The sequence below is a fragment of the Cucumis sativus genome, chromosome 7, assembly GCF_000004075.3.
Source record: "Cucumis sativus cultivar 9930 chromosome 7, Cucumber_9930_V3, whole genome shotgun sequence".
NCBI classification, from domain to species: domain Eukaryota; kingdom Viridiplantae; phylum Streptophyta; class Magnoliopsida; order Cucurbitales; family Cucurbitaceae; genus Cucumis; species Cucumis sativus.
Genome location: NC_026661.2, coordinates 3692769 through 3712863, shown reverse-complemented (window position 1 = coordinate 3712863; position 20095 = coordinate 3692769). Strand labels below are relative to the sequence as shown.

General features: G+C 36.6%; 1 protein-coding gene across 1 annotated transcript; it reads left to right on the top strand.

Annotated features, from left to right (window-relative positions):
- Positions 1-214: 214 nt before the first annotated feature.
- LOC101214939 (pentatricopeptide repeat-containing protein At4g18975, chloroplastic) lies at positions 215-19060 on the top strand. Its single transcript, XM_004136809.3, has 7 exons — positions 215-362; positions 1082-1198; positions 1723-1842; positions 4610-4753; positions 9382-9594; positions 17704-17968; positions 18671-19060. Exons 1-6 carry the CDS (start codon positions 300-302, stop codon positions 17953-17955), a joined length of 909 nt encoding a protein of 302 aa, XP_004136857.2. The 5' UTR covers positions 215-299; the 3' UTR covers positions 17956-17968; positions 18671-19060.
- The last annotated feature ends 1035 nt before the right edge of the window (positions 19061-20095 follow it).

The window sequence follows — 20095 nt, the reverse complement described above, 5'->3', positions numbered from 1 at the left end:
CATCAATATAAAATGACAAAATTCAATGTACTCCAACAAATATCATCCATCATAATACAATTAAGATTATGGTATATAAGTTATGATATTTTATATTTCATATAGTTTGTCCAAATGATTGAAATACCAAAAATAAAAGCTAGAAATCAGATTTAAAATGTTCGTTATATTTACAAATTTAGAAAACATGGGTTGTTTTACAAATCTCTCTCTCTCTATATATTTTACATCTATTGGCGGTTTCTTTAAGAGCGTATTGCCTAATTACCACTCGGGACTGTGGCGCCCTTCACTCTACAATGCTCATCCGGAGGATTCATCGAGCCGCGGCATGGGCGACGCCTCTGTTGCGACATCCAACCGTAAGTCTTTCAACTCGTTTTTCTCTTCATTTATCTCCTCGAACCTTTGAATGCTTGAATTTCCGTAACTTCTTTTTGGTTTCAATGGTTGTTAGTTGTCTTCATATGTTTTTCCGTTTGCTAATTGGATTGGCAACAGGAAATTCTTAGTTTCTGCTTAAGTCCCTTGTATTATTGTTTTCTTTTTTTTTTAATGTTTTCAAAAAATGGATAATGAAAGGACCAAGGGGAAGAACTGGATACCTCTCTTACAACCCTGAACTTACATTTTTATTTGTTTATTTATTTTTTATCCGGGAATTTCTGGGTGGTTTTACTTGCACTTATAATCTGCTTGACTTTACAATATTTAAGTGTCAAGAAAACATGTAGGATATTATCTTAACAGATGGCCACAATGTTTGAAACTGAACTTATTGGGTTGTTCTGATCCTTCCCTAATAATGAGAATCTTGCGTTAGGATTTTTTGGATTACAGTCATCTATTATTGACATCCTCTGTTTTGCATTACTTGGGGAATAATTAACTGTGGCTAAAAGCTCCCCCCATCATTGATTTCTTATTTGTCTATAGTAGAATTAATTTCCTGTTAATATATTAACCCATGATACATGTCACGGCCTTTTGGCTAAGAGCAAGTGTATAATATATTAACCTATGGTAGCTTGTTTTAGACTGCTTTTAAGGAATCTAAATTTTTCAATAAATGAGCTCACAGGTAGGGCAAACCATGGAGCTTGGAGTCAGCAGGCTGCAAGTTGGGTCCTCTTGTTACTGCACAACGATACAAGATCAAATGTGTCAACAGCTTGCTGATAAAGATAGAAAAGATAAGGTATCTGAGATAAATTATACAGTCCATGCTTAGAAAGTATGACATACTTTTGAAGTCTTTCGATGCCTCGGCAGAGTAAAATTAGTTTGGTTGATATTTTAAAGATTTGGCCTTCTTTCCCTTTCCGCATAACTGTTGTAGCTCTCACTATTAGTATTGCATTATTTGGTAGCAGAAATGATACTAAGGTTGATAAAATATTGTTTATGAAGGGTTTGAAGAAAGAAGAGAGTTCTGTCATCTTTGTATTTGGGGAGGATAAAATAGCTCTAGGGACTTGTCAAGTTTCATGTGTGTTTAAATTTTTCTTGTAGTTGTTAGTTTCTTCTCTTAATGTGTATTAATATTGAGACTTATAACATGTACTTTATATGTTACTTTTGTTTGTTTCTGTTTTTTCGGTCAAACATTACACAAATTGATATTCCTCGAGTACTTAAACAGAACAGTGAATATTGAAATTATTGTAAATTTATTTGTTGGTAAATTAGTTGACTGTTGAATTCTTTTTACCAATGATCCAGGATGTTAACAGTAGTAAAGCTTTGGGCCACATTTCAGAGCAAAATATTGGAGACATTAGAAAGCACCAAATTGGGAAAAACATTTCACGGAAAGACAAAATTCACTTTCTTGTAAATACGGCAAGTATAAATGGGAAAATATCTCCCATATCTCTCTCATTCTTCTCTCTCTCTCTCTCTCTCTCTCTCTCTCTGTTGGGGCAGGGGGGTTGGTTTTGAATTGAGTCTCACTCATTACATATGGGTATATTTTCATTTCATAGGAGGCTTTAAGAATTCTTTTGGAATAACTAATAGTCTAATTCTGAAAGGGGGAAAAAAACCCAAAGAACAGCATTTTAAGTGTTCAAATGCTAAAACTGTTTGCATCAATAAGAGTTGCAAACGTCAAACACTAATTGGCAAGACTTCTTGTTTCCTGTTAAAAGTAATAGCGATTAGCCTTTCAAATCTCCTATTTCCTTCTGTCACAAACCTACCACTTGATTGGACAGATCGGTTGGGTTCAACACATCTTCTTGCCTCATCATGGTGTTTTCAATCAAAAGCTTTTTGTGGTTATTCTGTTCAGAACAGTTGTCTGAAGTTTGAACTTGAATGCTTTCTTTAATTCAATTTAATGTATGTCTTTATGCCTGGTAGTTCCTGGTATGTAGTATTTTGGAGCACTTATCTTTCATTATGCTGATGGAAAGTATTGTAAATCATTTCTGTTAAAAAAAACCCCTATTTCTTTCTGTCATCACTATATGTTAGGGATATATAATTAAATTTTCCTTCAACCACCAACTTAAACATTTGGTTGAATTGGTGATTTAAGATGGCATCAAAGAAGCTGGTCCAGGAAGGTCTTGTGTTTAAGCCCCTGCATTGTTGTTTTCTCCCCAATTAAAATTGATTTTCACTTGTTGGGTCTTTCAAATATTTCAAGCTCATAAGTGAGGGGGAGTGTTAGTGATATATAATTAAATTTGCCTTCAACCATCAACTTAAACTTTTGGTTGAATTGGTGATTTAGGACTATATTATTTACTTCATTACATCTTTTTGCTTCTTATTTACACGGGGTAAGAATGGATCAGGAAATGGTCAACAAGCTATGGTTGTGTCTAGATTGTTTGCTCCTAACAATTGGAAGTAGATTAAAGGTGCTTAGGTAGATCAATTTACCATCTCTATTCCGTTTAATCTTTCCATGGTGGATAGGCTTTATGCAAACTTGATGATGATAAGATTAGTGGGTGGGAAGCAGACCTTTGGTCGATGTTCCCTCGTCTCTTTCCATCTTTTGTCCTTTAAAAATCATGTGGTGTTTGGTAGAGAAGATCCTTTTCCTTTTCATTTGGTCTCCATCGCTCTTCGTTCAATAGGTAAGGGATGGATGTCGCTTTGGTCTTTCTTTATGGGATTGTTTTTAAACCAGGGAGAAAGGATTTTAGGGTGTAGAATCCTAATCTTTCAAAGGAATTTGCGTGCACCTTCTTTTTTCATATGCAAAGTGCCCTCCCTTAGGCGAATTGAATTTTCTAGCTTTTTTGGAGGATTAAGATTCCTAGGAATTCTAAGTTCAATTGGCGAGTTCTACATGGAAAAGTTAACACTTTCTTTCTTTTTCTCTTTTTTTTAAGAAACAGAGGAATATATACATATATTAACAAGAAGAAAACAGTCAAAGGGCGAGGGGTTGAGGGATCCCCCCTCTCAATAAAAAAACTAAACAATAAGAGCCTTCCAATTGTTAATAAATCATGAGAAGGTTGTAGTTGCAAAATAACTTTGTGTAGTTTGTACACCACCAAGAGGTTGCATGCTGCATAAGAGCCCCTGAAAGAACCAAAAGAACTAAACTTATCCTCAAACACTCTAATATTTCTTTCATTCCAAAGATGCTACAAAAGCGTGTAGGTTGCACAACTTCAAAAAATTCTTCCTTTTCCACAAAAGCTGCCCCCATTCAAACCCTCCATCATTCGATCATCAATCCACAAGGGGAGACATCCATCCATCCACTAGTGTCCCTATGACGAACATAAAAGACACCAAACGTGTAGAAGAAGAATTTGCAAACTCATATCGCCAAAGCAAATGATCCAAAATTTCCTTTGCCTTTCGAGAAAGAATACAACATAAAGGACCAATATCTGGACGCACCTAGACATCTTAGCTAGGTTGACAGTTCCTCAAGAGGGGCGAATAAAGGCATTGAATGTGTCAGCCTTCAAAGAATATACTTTTAGGCAGACAAATAGTGCCGAGTACATCCCTAAATTGCTCAAAGTAATGCACCTGTTATGGATGTAGCGATAATTCAACCAAATAATTAGTAGACCAAGAGGGGAATCACCTGATTGTTCTTCATGTCTTTTACCAAAAAAAAAAAGAGAATATTGTATTTTCAGACCAAATACAAAAATACCTTTTACAGACACAACTCCTTGTCTTCATAATGCAAATTAACAAAATAATCTTGGAAGTGAATAATTATCTTTTCCGAATATTTTAGCAATAAAACATAGATGAAGAAGTAAATGGAATCACTAAAATCTGACACGAAAACTGTGGCTGAAGGCTAAGAATGAAGGGATGGATATGGGATGAGAGGAGAGAGAAGAGAGCATTTCCTTACCCCTTGCTCTCATTCCAGTTGCTTTGATGCAGTCTTATGCTAAATTGCATTTTACAGGGAAGATGATTTGTGCATGAACAGCATGATACAAGTTCAATATTTTCTTTACGAAAAGTATATTATATACTTTGCACATACCAGGACTTCCTTTTATTCGATGCTCTTGTTTCTTATGTATATTTTTATGGTCAATATCAAACTTTTATTTATTTTTAAGTAATTGTACGAACTTGGAGGTTTATGAGTCTCTAAATATTGCAGCTGCTTGATCTGAGAGATAGTAAGGAGGCTGTTTATGGTGCTCTTGATGCCTGGGTTGCATGGGAGCAAGACTTTCCAATAGCACCCCTTAAGCATGTATTGGCTGCCCTTGAGAAGGAACAACAGTGGCATAGAATTGTACAGGTACGAGTTGTACCAGCTATTCTTTATCTACTCTCTTTGCCCTTTACCGACTCTTCCCATTCTTTTTCTGAAACTGAAGAAAAAAAAACTCTTCATTGAAATAGATATGAAATGCAATGTAAGAAACCATCAAATGATGATGCAATGACATAAATAGACCAATGGTATTTGTAAAACCAACAAACATAGTTAAGAGGAGATAAGTGCCTTCCAATTTAAACTAATATTTTAAATAGAGTATTCAGCAAATAATTTGGATAGAGAACACCATGAAGAAGGTTTGACTCAAACAATTTCATAACGGTCAAACCAAGGGAGAGACCTATTTTGAAAAATATGCTGGTTCCTTTCAAACGGAATTTTTAAGAGAATCGTTTTGACTCTGTTCACCTATGAAAGGCAAGGGATAGCTTTTAACGAAGGCCCCACTAGAAGCTGAATTACATTCTCCTTGGAAACAGTGCTCTACACCACACCTGATGCAGATTAAACATAGCAGAATTTTTTGGAGAAGCTACAATAAAAAATATGTGCCGGGAGTCTTCCACACTTTCCATACCCAGCAGGCAGATTGAGGGCATTAACGAATGGCTTGGGAGCTATCTTTGAAGACACTTAGAGCAATTAACAGCTCCATAAATCGTTACACAAGTTATGATGTTAACTCTTCAAGAACAGTTTGATTTCCACACAGCTTTGTACAGCTTTGAATCCATGAGAGAAGAGGCCACCAAATGCCTGGATAAAGATTTAACCGAAAACTGAGTTGAAACTTCCAACTTCGTCTTTTAACCACTTTTTGACCCTCTAATGCAACCAATAAATTCTAGAAATCCAGCAGCTCTTAATTCTTCAGAATTTTTTTTGAACATTTTGGGTTTCTGCCTTAGTCCACCACTAAGGAGCACCAATCGCAACCCTTAGATTGATGCTATTAAATTATCCACATCGTGTACATTTTTAATTCCAAGTTATAATTAATAATTCTGAAGATTAATCATTGTTTCCTAGGTAAGTTCTCTCTCCTTTCTCCTTTCTCCTCTCTCTCCTCCTGTCCTCTACCTGCTCCGACACTTTCAGATATCAGTTTTCTGGCAAGTAAGTTAGAAATGGAGGTGGAAAGATGCAGAGTTCTGGACTCTCCCTATTGTATTTGGTCAGAGAAGGAGTTATTCCAAGTTGAAGATGTGGAAGGAAAAAAACCCTGCCTTTATCAAGCTCCCAACTCTGCTGGTTCCAAGTGCCTATCGATATGTTAACATCAGAAAAGAAGTACTACTAGAAAGAAAGAATAAAAAATGGCATAACAGAAGTCTCAAAATTCAGAGTGGAGAAAGGTTGGGTTTTAAGATGCAGCTTTTGGACTAGAACAGGAGGAAGATCTTTCATACATATCCTATCGGGCAAGGGAAAACAGAGATGGCAAGCGTTTCTGGAAATGATGAAAAGCTTCAAATCCAAGCATATGATTATACGACATGGTTTTCAGTCCAGAACAAGCTGAAAAGCAGTCAATCTAAAGGTTTTGGCTTATCACAAGAAGAGAAGGATAGTTATGCGGACAAAATTAAGCAGAATAAGACTTTGTTTTGGAACTGGAAAAACAGAGCAGTCACCAACATTGGATTATCAAGAATCCAAAGGTCTTCCGGACAAATTTCGACAATCTTTGAGTTGTCACACGTCTATTTGAGTTCAATAGCTGGGTTGAGATTAAAGAAACTTTACAAACTACCTTCAAACTGGAGATTATCATCAACCCGTTGTTTGCAGAGAATGCTCTAATTGATATTGATCAAAGATCATTGGATGAAGTGATAGAGCAACCTGGGAAATGGCAGGATTTTGGTGCCTTTCACTTAAAATTTGAAAAATGGGATAAGATATTACATAGCATACCACTGTATGCAAGAGGATATGGTGGATTGATCTCGATTAAGAACTTAACTCTAGACTACTGGAATAACAAACTTTTGAAACTATTAGGGCCTACTTTAGGGGCTTATTAGATACATCCATGGAAACTTTGAATTTTGTAAATGTTTCAAAAGCTAAAATTCAAGTTAAAGAGAATCTTTGTGTGTTCATTCCGGCAACACTTGAAATCAATGATGAGAAAAGAGGTAATATTTTCTTGAACTTTGGTGATATTTCATCAGTCAATCCACCCAGTAAAGTCAGAGGAGACTTATTTGTCTATGATTTTTCAAATCCGGTAGATGCTGTTAGATTAAATCCAGTTTTGAAGGATGAACGGGTTGAATGTGATTCGCTAAATGATCAAATTGAGTTTCTTCTACAGGCAAGGATGCGTGCACAATACTCTAGAAATTCATTTATCCGGTCATAAAAGTTCAACCAGTTGAAACTTTAGAAGCCAGAATTTGTTTCATTGGAGCCGGAGAAGGTGGTTGTTCATGGGGTAAATCTAAAGGTCACTGTGAACAATTTGTTGGAATTTGTAAAGGTGCAATCAAAGAAGAGAGAAAGTTCTTATGGGCTCTTCAGTTTTCTTAAACGGGGAAAGCCAATCAACGACTTGCAATCCAAAGGTAGTACTGGATTCTTTGGTGCACCCGCCTGAAATTTAGGAAGTTAATCAGTCGTTTAATCGACAATCTCTTCATTTTTTGGAGGGAATATTGAAGTGGAAGTCGAAGGGGTGCTTTTAAAATGGTAGTTTGAGTTTTTTCTACTGGCAAGAACTATGTTAACATCAAAAAAGAAGTACTGTCCACCGAGAACCCAAGAGACACTCAACCCATCTCCTCTTATTTAGTCCGTTTGGCTAAATGTCATAATTTTTCCGCTTCTTGTTCTGCCGTTAGAAGGTCTCTCTCTCTTGCTTCTTCAGCATCAGGAGCCTCTTCTGCAAAGGTTGGGTTAGTGCCAATCTCAGCTCCGTCTAAAAGAGCCTCAAGCTTCTTCTCTTCATGTGTGCATTTATCTTCTTCATCCCATGCGTCTTCGGCCATTCTAGTCTAAGAGGTTTTTCTAGAAAGCATACAAAATCAAAGAAACCTTCACTTCCCTTTAAGACGTTACCCAAGCATTTTGTTAGAAGAAGGAGGCCGAAGGATCTCTTAAGAAAGGCTCTCGTAAAGACAAAGATGTCAGACCAAAATCTTTAAAATTCTGAAATTTTAAAGGTAAAAGACACTGAAGGCCAAGCTGCTTCATCTTCAATAAGGTTAGACATCCAGAGTTAAAAAAAGATTGGCTTAGGTAGAATGGAACTTAGATCCTGATTCTTTAGAGGTTAATTACACATAGATTCAAGTTTCTTCTCTTTCAACCAGATCAGACCATCAGAGATCTTGCCAACCACATTTTAAATATTCTGTTTTTTCCTTACCTTCCTCAAAAGTAAAAGTTTTGAGAGGCTCCCTTTGCCAAACTCCAGGCCCTCTATCCAAAAAGAATTGTGATTCAAATTTTGACTCAAATTTGGGGAAGCTAAATGAGTTAGAGGATCAAGCTTTGAAGGAGACTTTAGAAATTGATCTCAATGGTTTTTTTAAGAATGAAGAGGAATTGAATGATGGAAAACAGACCTCTGGAAACCCCTCTCAATCTAAGCATTGCGAAATTCCAACTCATTTAAAGTCGATAGTAGAAAAATGTAAACTAGTTTTTATTTGAAATCTGATTTTAGTCACTTTTTGTTTCAATAATCGGGTTCTTTGTGAGGTTTGAAGGCTGCAGATAAAGAGTTTGGGATTCAAGTCTATTGAGCATTTAATTTAGAACTAGTTCTTCCCTTAGATTCGTTGAAGAAGCAGGGCTCAAGAATTGCTTCCAACAGATTGAACAGTTAATATTTCTAGCAGTTCCTGGTTTTCGTCTTAGTGAAGATTCAGCAAGGATGGTTGTTGTTCACTTGGCTTTCCCTCTTCACTCATCTCGAAGCTTATTGTGGGCGTTGTAATTTACTTTTCGACATTTTGGTTGAGTTGGTTTATCGTTTCATCTTTTCTCATCGGGTGCAAGAATGACTTCCTCTGTCATAGAAATTAATGTTACTTTGTAGTTTGTTGCTTTGAAAATTGTTAGCAAGTCTTCTCGGGCTCAAGATTGTTTTTGTCTCCCATTGGTGTTCCATCTACATTCTTTTTGAAGCTATTAGTGTGCAATTCTTCTATCGAAATTGGCTTCTTTTTGAAAGAGCACTATTTTGCTTGGTTATTCTTTCTCCTTTTTGGTTTGAGTTATAGAGGATTTTGGCTTGTTTGTACCATTATTTTGATTGTCCTTTTAGTCATTTTTCTCCTATCTATTGCTCACAGTATATTACTTTTGTACTTTAAGCATTAGGCTAATTTATTGTCACTAATAAAGAGACTCGTTTCTGTTTCAAAAGGAAAAAAGAATAATTGTGTAATGTAGATTAGTTAAAGACTTCTACTTGTTTAGATTAATTCACATAAATTGAAGAGTACTATGTGTGTTGGGTAATACTCTGGCCTAATAATACTATAGATATTTTGAGTTAAGCTGTGGAAATGTCAACTTCTAAAATATTTTTTTAAAACTTGTCGTCATTGAATTTGGACAAAATATTGGGTAATTCTATAGGTCATGAACATGATAGAAATGGATGCTGTTAGATTCATGTGAATGTCTTCTAGGTAATCAAATGGATGCTAAGCAAGGGCCAGGGAACCACAATGAATGTCTATGGGCAGTTAATACGGGCTTTAGACATGGACCATCGAGGGGAAGAAGCACACAAATTTTGGGTCATGAAGATTGGTTCGGATCTTCATTCAGTTCCCTGGCAAGTGTGCAGAAGCATGATGGCAATATACTACCGAAATAAAAGGCTAGAAGACCTTGTAAAGGTATAATTCTCATTTTTAGTTTTATTCAGTCTATTGCAGTGCCAGTGCCTTCTGGAAATGACTTTATGCTTGGGATATTGTTTTTATTATTTATTTATTTTTCACTTTCCCATTAAACTATTTGGAATAGGAAATAAATTTTTTCTCCCATTTTAAAAACAAAAAAAATTAAATGTTTCCATTAATGGAGAAAAACATTTTTTTTTATAAAGGAAACAAGCCTTTTCATTGATAGAATGAAAAGAGAATAACATTCAAATTACAACGAAACGAAATAAAACAAACTATACCAATTTCAAATATTTCAGCCAAAGACAACCAACATTATCTTCCTAATACTTAAAACTTCCTTGTAATGGACCTAGTCCAGTGGCGAATTCTCAATCTTTCCAAGCGTGTAATTATGCTACCATTCAAATTTGGTCCCCATCCTTTTGAGTGGTTGTCTAGAGAATGTTGTTGGTGATATATAATTAAATTTGCCTTCAACCACAAGTTTAAGCTTTTGGGTGAATTGGTGATTTAATAAATGTAAAGGCATGCACCGGAAATTTTGGAAAGAAATTTCAAAAGAGCTTCCTAAATCTTCTCCTTGGGTCCGATGTGTGGTGGGGGATGGGAAAACTACTTATTTTTGGGTTGGGGATAAACCTTTTTGTGCCTCCTTTCCCACTTTGTATCATTTCTCTTACCTCAAATATCAGGTAATGTCTGACTCCTCAGTATGGTCATATCACATAATGTCTGACTTCTTAGTATGGTTGGGGAATTCATATTCTTTGCACTTCGTTTTTAATCGACACCTTACTGATGAGGAAAGGATGGAAGTGGTTACCACTTACACTCCTTTCCTTATTGGAGGATCACCACTTTCGACAAGGTAGAAGGGATGTTAGTATTACCACCAATTCATCCAAAAGCTTAAGCTGGTGGTTGAAGGCAAATTTAATTATATATCACCAACACTCCCCCTCACTTGTGGGCTTGAAATATCTGAAAGGCCCAACAAGTGGAAATTGATTTTAATTGGGGAGGAAACGACAATGCAGGGGCTTGAACACAGGACCTCCCTGGACCACCTGCTCTGATACCATATTAAACCACCAATTCATCCAAAAGCTTAAGCTGGTGGTTGAAGGCAAATTTAATTATATATCACCAACAGTTAGAATATGGAGCCCCAATCCCATGAAGGACTATTCTTGCAAATCTTTCCTACAAACCTTGCAGGATTAAGAGTTCTAGAAACTTGAGATTCTTTTCTTGGCATAACTCGTTAAGGTTATTAATATAATTAGATTATTCTTAGGTGATATTATTCTAGAGATATTATTTGATATTATTTCCTTAAGTCTATTTCTCTATGGTTATATATAAGCTTGTATCTCTACTAAATAATGAATGAAATATAGATTTATTCCATAAAATCAACAATGCCCTCGTTAGTTTGGCCCTTTTTGCTGTGTTCTCTTTTACAAGTCAGCGGAAGGCTTGGACCATATCCCTTGGAGTTGTGATTATGCGAGTACTGTATGGGGTTACTTTGCTCGACATTTGGTAGGGATACTGCTCACCTCAGAGCAGTAGGTATGATTGAGGAATACCTCCTCAATTTGCTTGTTGGGGACAAAGGCAAATTTCTTTGGAGTGCTACTGTCTGTGCAATCTTGTGGTTTTTATGGGGTGAACAGAATATAGGACTTTTAGAGGTGTGGAGAGGGACTCTAAAGACCTTTGGTCTCTCGTTCATTATCACGTTTCGCTTTGGGCTTTGTTGTCAAAAACATTTTGTAATTGTTCTTTGGATCTTACTAACCTTAGCTGGGATCCTTTTTTGTAATGCGACTTTCTCGGGGCTTGGGTATTGCCACTCATGTAAATTCTTCATTATCTCTCAATGGAAGTGTTTTTATTAGTAAAAAAAAAACTGATTAGTAAGGAATAATTGAAAAGACAAGATTAACAGGCCAAGCTCTATAGAATTGATTCACTTTAATTGATCATTGTATTATGCTAATCTACTACTCCTCGATATTCTCTTAGTTATAAACCAACAGATTTTATAACTCTTTTTATTTTGAATCCTTGACTAAAGTATACTCCTAAACTTGATTTTGATCTGTACTGATCGGACGTGGTTCATAGTGTGTCAAGTTTATGGTTCCTTTTACTAGGTTCATGTTTTGTGGGCCTTCACAAACATTTCAAACCCTAGCTTTGTTCTTGGAGGCTTCATTGAGTTTGCGGAAGAAAATTCGAGCCTCATTAACTGTTTGGAAGTGAATATCAAAGTTAGAGGGAATTACTGCGGCTTCATTTCGGTGGATTTTGAGCTGATAGAAGGTCCCGATTCTTATCTTGTGCAGGTGGCTTCCTTCCAAGATCCCAATCTTCTTATTGATAAAGTCGCCGGAATCCATGGATCCTTCTCGCCGGAACAAGTTGAGAATTTCTTCAAAGGTCCGGGCGGCCCGGATCCGAACCCGATTGATATTTGGCGTGTGGAGAAGTCGAACTCAAGGCTGGCAGTTTTCGCTTTTCAGAATTCTGAGATGGTGAGTACGGCGACAGAAGAAGCTGAGAACATCTGTCCTTCTCTGCAAACTGACGGAGATATTAGAGGAACTAATTCAAATTTGCCGCCCAAGCAAACCCTAATGGATTTGACTAATAAATTGGGCTTGACCAATGAAGTGGGCCTCATTACAGATGTGGGCTTCCCTGATTTAAAAGGGAAAGGCATAGCAGTTGATGAAGTACTTACTCAACAACCCACCAATATTAAAAAGCAAACTGGGCTTTTTATTAGAGAAAATTCCCAAGCTACCCGTGCCAACCAACCCCTTTTACTAAAATTACCCAAGCCCACCAAAATTAAGTTTGCAGAAAAGGAAGAAATTCGACCTTTCTTTAAAAACAGTGTGATCTGCTCCACAAACCAACCTGGAGGCTCTTCAACTTCAACGTTCATATCAGACCGCATTCATGGAGAAATAGATCCAACTTCGGACGTTTCTATTTCTAGCCCGGGCAGCCTCATCTCTGAAAACAAATTTGCTCCTCTTGAAGCCGAAGACGTGCAGCACATCTCGGATTTTTCTTCCGACGTCCAAAGACTCTTCCACGAGGTAAGCACCACGGAAAGAGGTAGGGAAGAGGGTCTCCAGCTAATAGCTGTTGAGGATACCGGTGAGCTTCCTTTATCCAATGAAGAGTTATTTGAAACTGAAAGCGTAACCGAGTTAGAACCAGCAGCTTCTATACAGAATCCTTTTCCATTGAGTAAGGAGGTGATAGCGGCTCTACTTGAATATGATTTATGCATTCGGGCTGTAACCAGAAAAGGGAAACAACATAGGAAGGGTGGGACCTCCTCGAACAACAACAAAAAGCTTACTAGAGAAGTCAAAGCACTGCTAGGTAGTTGGGAAAGGGAAGCCCAAGCGGAAAAAGATAATAATAAGCCGGGCTTTGAGGGTGATCCATGTTAATTATCTCTTGGAATGTAAGGGGTATTAATGCTCGCCCCAAAAGAGCGCTTGTGAAATTCAATCCAGATGTGGTAATTCTACAAGAAACTAAAGTAAGCAGTGTCGATCGTCAGTTGGTGAAGTCCGTTTGGAGTAGTCGGTTTGTTGGCTGGGCTTCCTTAGAGGCTTATGGTTCGTCGGGTGGTATTCTTATTTTGTGGAAAGAGGATTCACTCACGGTAGATGACTCAATTCAAGGGGAGTTCTCTGTTTCTATTCATTGTAAACTTAATGCTGGTTTCTGTGGATGGATAACAGGTGTTTACGGCCCCTCGTCTTATAGACGTAGAGACCAATTCTGGATGGAGCTTTCTAGCTTATATGGCTTGTGCAACGATAACTGGTGCGTAGGGGGTGACTTCAATGTAGTCAGATGGTTAAATGAGAAGAGCTTTGGCACTCGCCCGACTAGAAGTATGCTTCGATTTAACAACCTGATTGAGGAGTTGGATTTGGTGGATATTCCCTTCCGAAACGGAAGGTTCTCTTGGTCCCGATTAGGGGTTAGGCCCGCTGCTTCAAAGCTCGACAGATTCCCTCTATCCAAGCCTTGGATGGAGTTCTTTAGAGAAGTAAGTGTGGAAAGACTTCCTCGTACCACATCGGATCACTTTTCGATACTTTTAAAAATGGGGGCTCATTCCTGGGGTCCCACACCTTTTAGATTTGAAAATGCTTGGCTGGATCATCATCTTTTCTTTAAAAATGTTGAGAACTGGTGGGGCAGTTTGGAGGCTGATGGCTGGCCTATATTCTCTTTCATGGAAAAGCTAAAAGGTCTGAAAGCCATCCTAAAAAGTTGGAATAAGGAGACTTTTGGTAACATTTTCTCCCAAAAACAGGTGCTGATTGATAAGATTAACTCTTTTGACTCACTTGAAGAGTCAAGCTGCCTCAACGAGGAAAATGTGAAGGAAAGAGAAAACTGTAGAGGAGCTCTGCTTGATTTGATTGTGAAAGAACAGAAGTTGTGGATTAAGAAGTCGAAGCTTCACTGGCTTAGAGAGGGGGAGGAAAACTCAAGCTTCTTCCACAGATGGATTTCGGCTCGTAAAAGTAAAAGTATTATTTCTTCCTTGGTTAGTATTGATGGGAAGACTCTTGTCACAGATAAGGAGATTGTGGATGAGATCCTCAGCTTCTTTTCAATGTTATATGGCACAAGGATCTCCTCGCCGTTTATTTGTGACGGTCTTAATTGGAGAGGCCTTAGCTTACAGGATTCGAATTTACTTGAGGCTCCCTTTACCGAAAAAGAAATTAGAGAAGCTGTCTTTGATTTGGGTTGTCTCAAGTCCCCTGGCCCTGATGGCATGACTGGAGAGTTTTATAAAAAATCATGGAACATTCTGAAATCCGACCTCGTAAGGGTGTTCCAAGATTTTTTTAAAAACGGAGTTATTAATAGAAGATGTAACGAGACTTATATTTGCCTCATCCCCAAAAAGAAAGAGGCGGGCCGTGTCAGTGACTTCAGACCAATTAGCTTGATTACCTCCTTGTATAAAATTATCTCCAAGGTGCTTGCTTCAAGGCTTAAAAAAGTTATTCCATCGATAATTAATAACTCTCAAATGGCTTTTGTGGAGGGAAGACAAATCCTTGATGCTATTTTAACTGCTTCTGAGGCTGTTGACGAATGGTCTTTAAGAGGCAGAAAAGGCGTGCTTTTGAAGCTCGACCTGGAGAGAGCTTATGATAAGGTGGATTGGTCTTTTCTTGATATGATCATGAAACTTAAAGGCTTTGGTAAGAGATGGAGGAAATGGATTTGGGGATGCTTGTCGACAACTAATTTCTCCATCATTGTCAACGGGAGGCCTAGAGGAAAAATTATTGCTAAAAGGGGCATTCGTCAAGGTGATCCTCTTGCTCCTTTTCTTTTTACGATTGTGGGAGATGCTCTAAGCTGCCTTATCCACTACTGTAATGAGAAAAGGAGTTTAAAAGGCTTTCATTTTGAGAACCTGTCAGAGGATTTAACCCATCTTCAGTACGCAGACGACACGCTTCTTTTTTCTTCCTGGGAGGATGGAAATCTGGAGAACTGGTGGAAGGTGGTTAATATCTTCCTTATGGGAGCCGGTCTTTCCCTTAATAGAGCTAAAACCTCCCTGATCGGTATTAACCTTAGCAATGATGACTTAGCTCCTTTTAGTGAATCTACGGGATGCTCGGTCGATAATCTTCCCTTTAAATATTTGGGCTTCTCTATTGGAAGGGGTCATAATAGAAAAGAGATGTGGAACAATCTTGAAGAGAGATTCAGACACAAATTTGATAGGTGGAGGAATGTATCCCTCTCCAAAGGGGGTAGACTAACTCTGGTGCAATCAGTTCTCAACAGCCTCCCTTGTTATCTCTTCTCCCTTGCTCAAGCTCCAGTTGGCGTTATTAATAGATTGGAACAGATGATCAGGAAGTTTGTTTGGACAGGTGGATCTACGAATCCAATTGCTCATCTCGTCAACTGGGAATGCACTTCCACCCCAACTTGTTATGGTGGTCTTGGGATTGGCTCTTTTAGGCAAAAGAATATTGCTCTTCTCACTAAATGGTTTTGGAGGTTTAGTAAGGAAGAAACCTCTTTATGGAGGCGATTAATTGTGGCCATCTATGGTTTAGATGAGAATGGGTGGTCTACCAAAGATCCAAACAGGGGAAAATCTCATAGATTATGGGCTGGTATTTTAAAGCATAAGGAGATATTCTTTAATTTTTCTGCTTTTGTTTTGGGAGAAGGAACAAAAATCAAATTTTGGAAGGATAAATGGTGTGTCGCGGAAACACTTGCAGAAAAATTCCCTAACTTATTCTCTTTGGCGCTGAATAAGGATGCTTATGTGGCTGAATGCTGGTGTACTGCTACTCATTCTTGGAATTTGGGCCTTAGAAGAAATATGCTCGACAACGAGATTGCCAATGCGGCCTCTGCTTTAGAAATTCTTCACTCTTGGGCCCCCACTGAAAGGAATGATAGTCTTAAATGGATTCCTAACATGAATGGCAACTTCACTACAAAATCTACTTTTCTTAACTTAACTAAGAGATCCCCCAACATTGCTGTTCCCTTGATTCGTCATATTTGGAAGAATAAAATTCCGAAGAAGGTGAAGTTTTTCTTATGGTCGCTTGCTTACAGAAGCCTCAACACCCCATGAGAAACTACAAAAAAAAATTCAGAACACATTGCTTAGCCCCTCGATGTGTTGCCTATGCGCTAAAGATGAGGAAACCTTGGATCATTTATTTCTACATTGTCCCTTCACAAGAAAAGCTTGGAACACTCTGTTTGGTATTTTTGATTTGGAGCTTTGCCTTCCTAGCAAGATTGATAGCTGGATGATTGAAGGTCTTAACATTAGAGGTTACAGCCCTAAAGGAAACATCTTATGGAAATGTGCGACGCGTTCCCTTTTGTGGAGTATTTGGAAAGAAAGGAATAGCGGAATTTTTTAAGATAGATTTAATTCTTTTGATTCTTTTTGGACTGTGGTTCAACACACAGCCTCTTGGTGGAGTACGAATTACACCAAACACTTTTGTAATTATAGCCTTTCTATGATTTTCAACAATTGGAAGGCCATTATGTCTTAGTTCCCTAGCTTCTTCCGGGGAGGGCCCTCTTGTCCCTCGCCCTTAGGATGTTCTGTCTCGTTATATGAATATACTTGTCTCTTATAAAAAAAAAAAGATCTGAACTAGTTCAATTTCTCAAGTGATGAATGGTAAATGATTATCATATATTCCTATGGCCAGCGGGGTAAAAGATCAAGAACGGCGCAATGTAAATAAAATATGGAAATAAACAAAGGAGCATTAATCTCATACAAGCACAACAACCTAACAGTGGCTGCATGGCTCCTATGGTTGAAGAGACATTTTGATCTCTTTTAATTATATTTAGGTTTCCTTGCCCTCTTGCAAAGCGAACTTGATTTTACTAGGTTTTGAATATACAAGAAAGAGCACCAAATTTTTTTTTAGGAATAATCCATTTGATATGGACCAGGGGTTCAGTTATCTGTTGACCTTGTCTTAGTTGCCAAAATAAAGCTTGAGGTTATCCATTGAAACTCCATGTTTTTATGCTTCTTTGATAGTTCCCACTTGAAGAAAGGAGAAACGATGGTCATTTGGAATCCAGTCGTTTTGCAATGTTAAGGGAGGACTATCACTCCAACAGCGCATCAAACAGAAGAAAAACAGGAAAAACTCTCTTGTTTCCTATGAATTAGAGCTCCAAATGCAATTTACTTTACAACTTCGTATTAAATCAAATTCCCTTGCAGATAGGTATATTGTTATTGAACTCCATATTGGTAGAACCTTCACTTAGTCCGGCGGTCATCCCTCCCAAACTGAAATAAATGCCCCAAACAAGAAGAGAAATTCCCGTTTGTCTTAGAGGTAGGAAGGCTCAATTAGAAAAGAGTGTTTGATAACCACTACACTTCACAATGACTGACTTACAGAATGGTATATATTGGTGCAAAATGGTTGATGTATTGATGAGTTTTATCTGATTGCATTACCCTCTATTCTCTGTTAATCTAAACTTGTCTTCTTCAATCAAAAGCTTTTTAAGGATCTCGAAGCCTTCGGACGTAAACCCCCAGACAAATCAATAGTTCAGAGGGTTGCAGATGCTTGTGAGATGCTAGGCTTGCTTGAAGAGAAAGAGAGGGTACTCGTAAAGTACAAATACCTTTTTGATGAGAAGGAAGGACCCATGAAGAAATATAAGAGGATTTCGTTTGAAAAATCAAAGAGAAAACGAAAATCAACAAAGGGCACTGAAGACAATAGCAACCTTGTGAAGTCTGAATGAACGAAAGAAACAGGTAAAAATATAAAAGAAATTATGTGTTAGTTAACTTGTTCATTTGTCTCGGCAACCCAGATTATTGTGTTGACGTCTTGTGGGTATAGATATTTTGCTTATCCATATTAATTCAAAAGTATTTGTAGTAAATGATAAAATTAGCTAATTTCGGGCATACCAAGTTGGTTTTCTTTTACATCAATTTTTTCTTTAATCTCAATTTTACACCCATCAAAGTCTATTGATAGTAACTTAAGCGGATATTAATGTTAGATATGTCCTCCTTTCTGTATGTAAGGATATCATTCCAACATTGATAAACTTTAATCCACATACTAGACTATTTAGGCTACTCAAGATTACATCTAACAACCGGTTGGATTTTTAATGTAATGGAGACCTTTAGTATTACAAATTTAGCAATTAAACCTAGATACATAACTAATTAACTACAAGATTTTAAAGCACAAATGACCCAACAAGACATATTGTAGATAGATTTTATCTTAGACTTCCAGTGGTTTGTCCCCATTCTTGCTACTGTTACTGTCTAGTAGTAAAAGTTATTGATTGGTATGTTATAAATGTATTTGATTGTAAAGACCCTCGACAAGTTTTTGCAACCATTATCATCTTCCTCAAGTCATGGGTTCGTAGTAGCCCTCTGATTTATTTTTGGATTTTCGTTTGAAGGTTTAATTTAAAATTTTGTTCTGCACAGATGACGCCTGCTGCTATTGCTGTCAAAATTCAAATAGAAGAAATCATCTGACTGGTAAAACAAAAAGAATCTGGCACCACTCTTGTACTAGTCACAATGCATTAGGTCAGTACAAAACTTTAGTTATAGCAAGAGTTCCATGGATGAGAATGAGTTTCTTTTGTTCTCATTCTTCACATGGAAAGGCAAATCAAGTTGCTTTTTGTTTTTCTCCTATTTTACTAAGCCCAAATGTTTTAGGGAATGCATTAATTATGGTTTATTCTTTAAAGGAAGAGTCTCCAGGTGGATGAATTGACAAAATATGAAGAGCCGGTTGAAATTATAGCGAAAAAAAAAAAAAAAAAACGGAATTAATAAGTTTTATAGCAAATTTTCTAACTTGCACTTTTTTTTATATCTTATGATTTTTACGTACTATCGTACATTTGTAAGGTCACATGATTTTCGAAACATTTTTCAAACTCGGATATTGTGTTAGATCCTAACGAAATTTAAAATTTATTTTCAATAGCTATCATAGCTTAAGTTAATTATATCATAACCAAACCTTTAAATCTAATAAATGTTTATATGTTTATGTAATAAAATTATATTTTAATTGAACCTTTACTTTTAATAAATGTTTAGTTTTTTTTTGAGGCATGTAAGTCCTATTTGTAAGACTTTATTATTATTATTTTTTCATTTTTATAAATTAAAATAAAATTGTGCTATTAAACTTTATCTTTTTCCTATTTATCTACTTTGTTCTAACCTCTCTTATTCTTTAGGTCCGAATTGGGTAATATTACATTCTATTGACTTCGTCTAACCTCTCTCATTCATTAGACACATTTGTGTAATATGTTTGTCCATTGGATTAGTCAAAATCGGATATGCTCTTTAGTCCAAATCTACCCATTGAAGATTTTAAATATTCTTTTCGGATATACACCATGGGAACATACTCTTGTATTGATATATATAAAGGGAAGGAAATAGATGTGATATTTATTCAATTTATTCTCTCTCTTGAGCATTCTCACATAGATTACATTTTTATTTTCTATATATATATATATATATAAATTAATAAAGTTTAATTATCACATTATCTAAAGGAAAAATTTTAATGTATATATATGTTCCTTTTTGCAAATTCAGCAACTAATTTTTAATTAGAAAGAAAGAAAAAAGAAAAACAAATGCAGATAATTAACATCTTCCGAAGCTCAATAATTTCAGTGAACAATGAATTTTTCAATAACTTTATTTAATTCACAATGTCAATTAATGAATAAGTCTACACAAACTTCTTTAGGTATAATAAACTTTCTATTGGACATATATTTTATTGATTTTTTTCATAAAATATAGCAAAATACCAAAATATTTATTTACCATATAACAAAATCGAAAAATCTATATAGTTGACTACTTTTA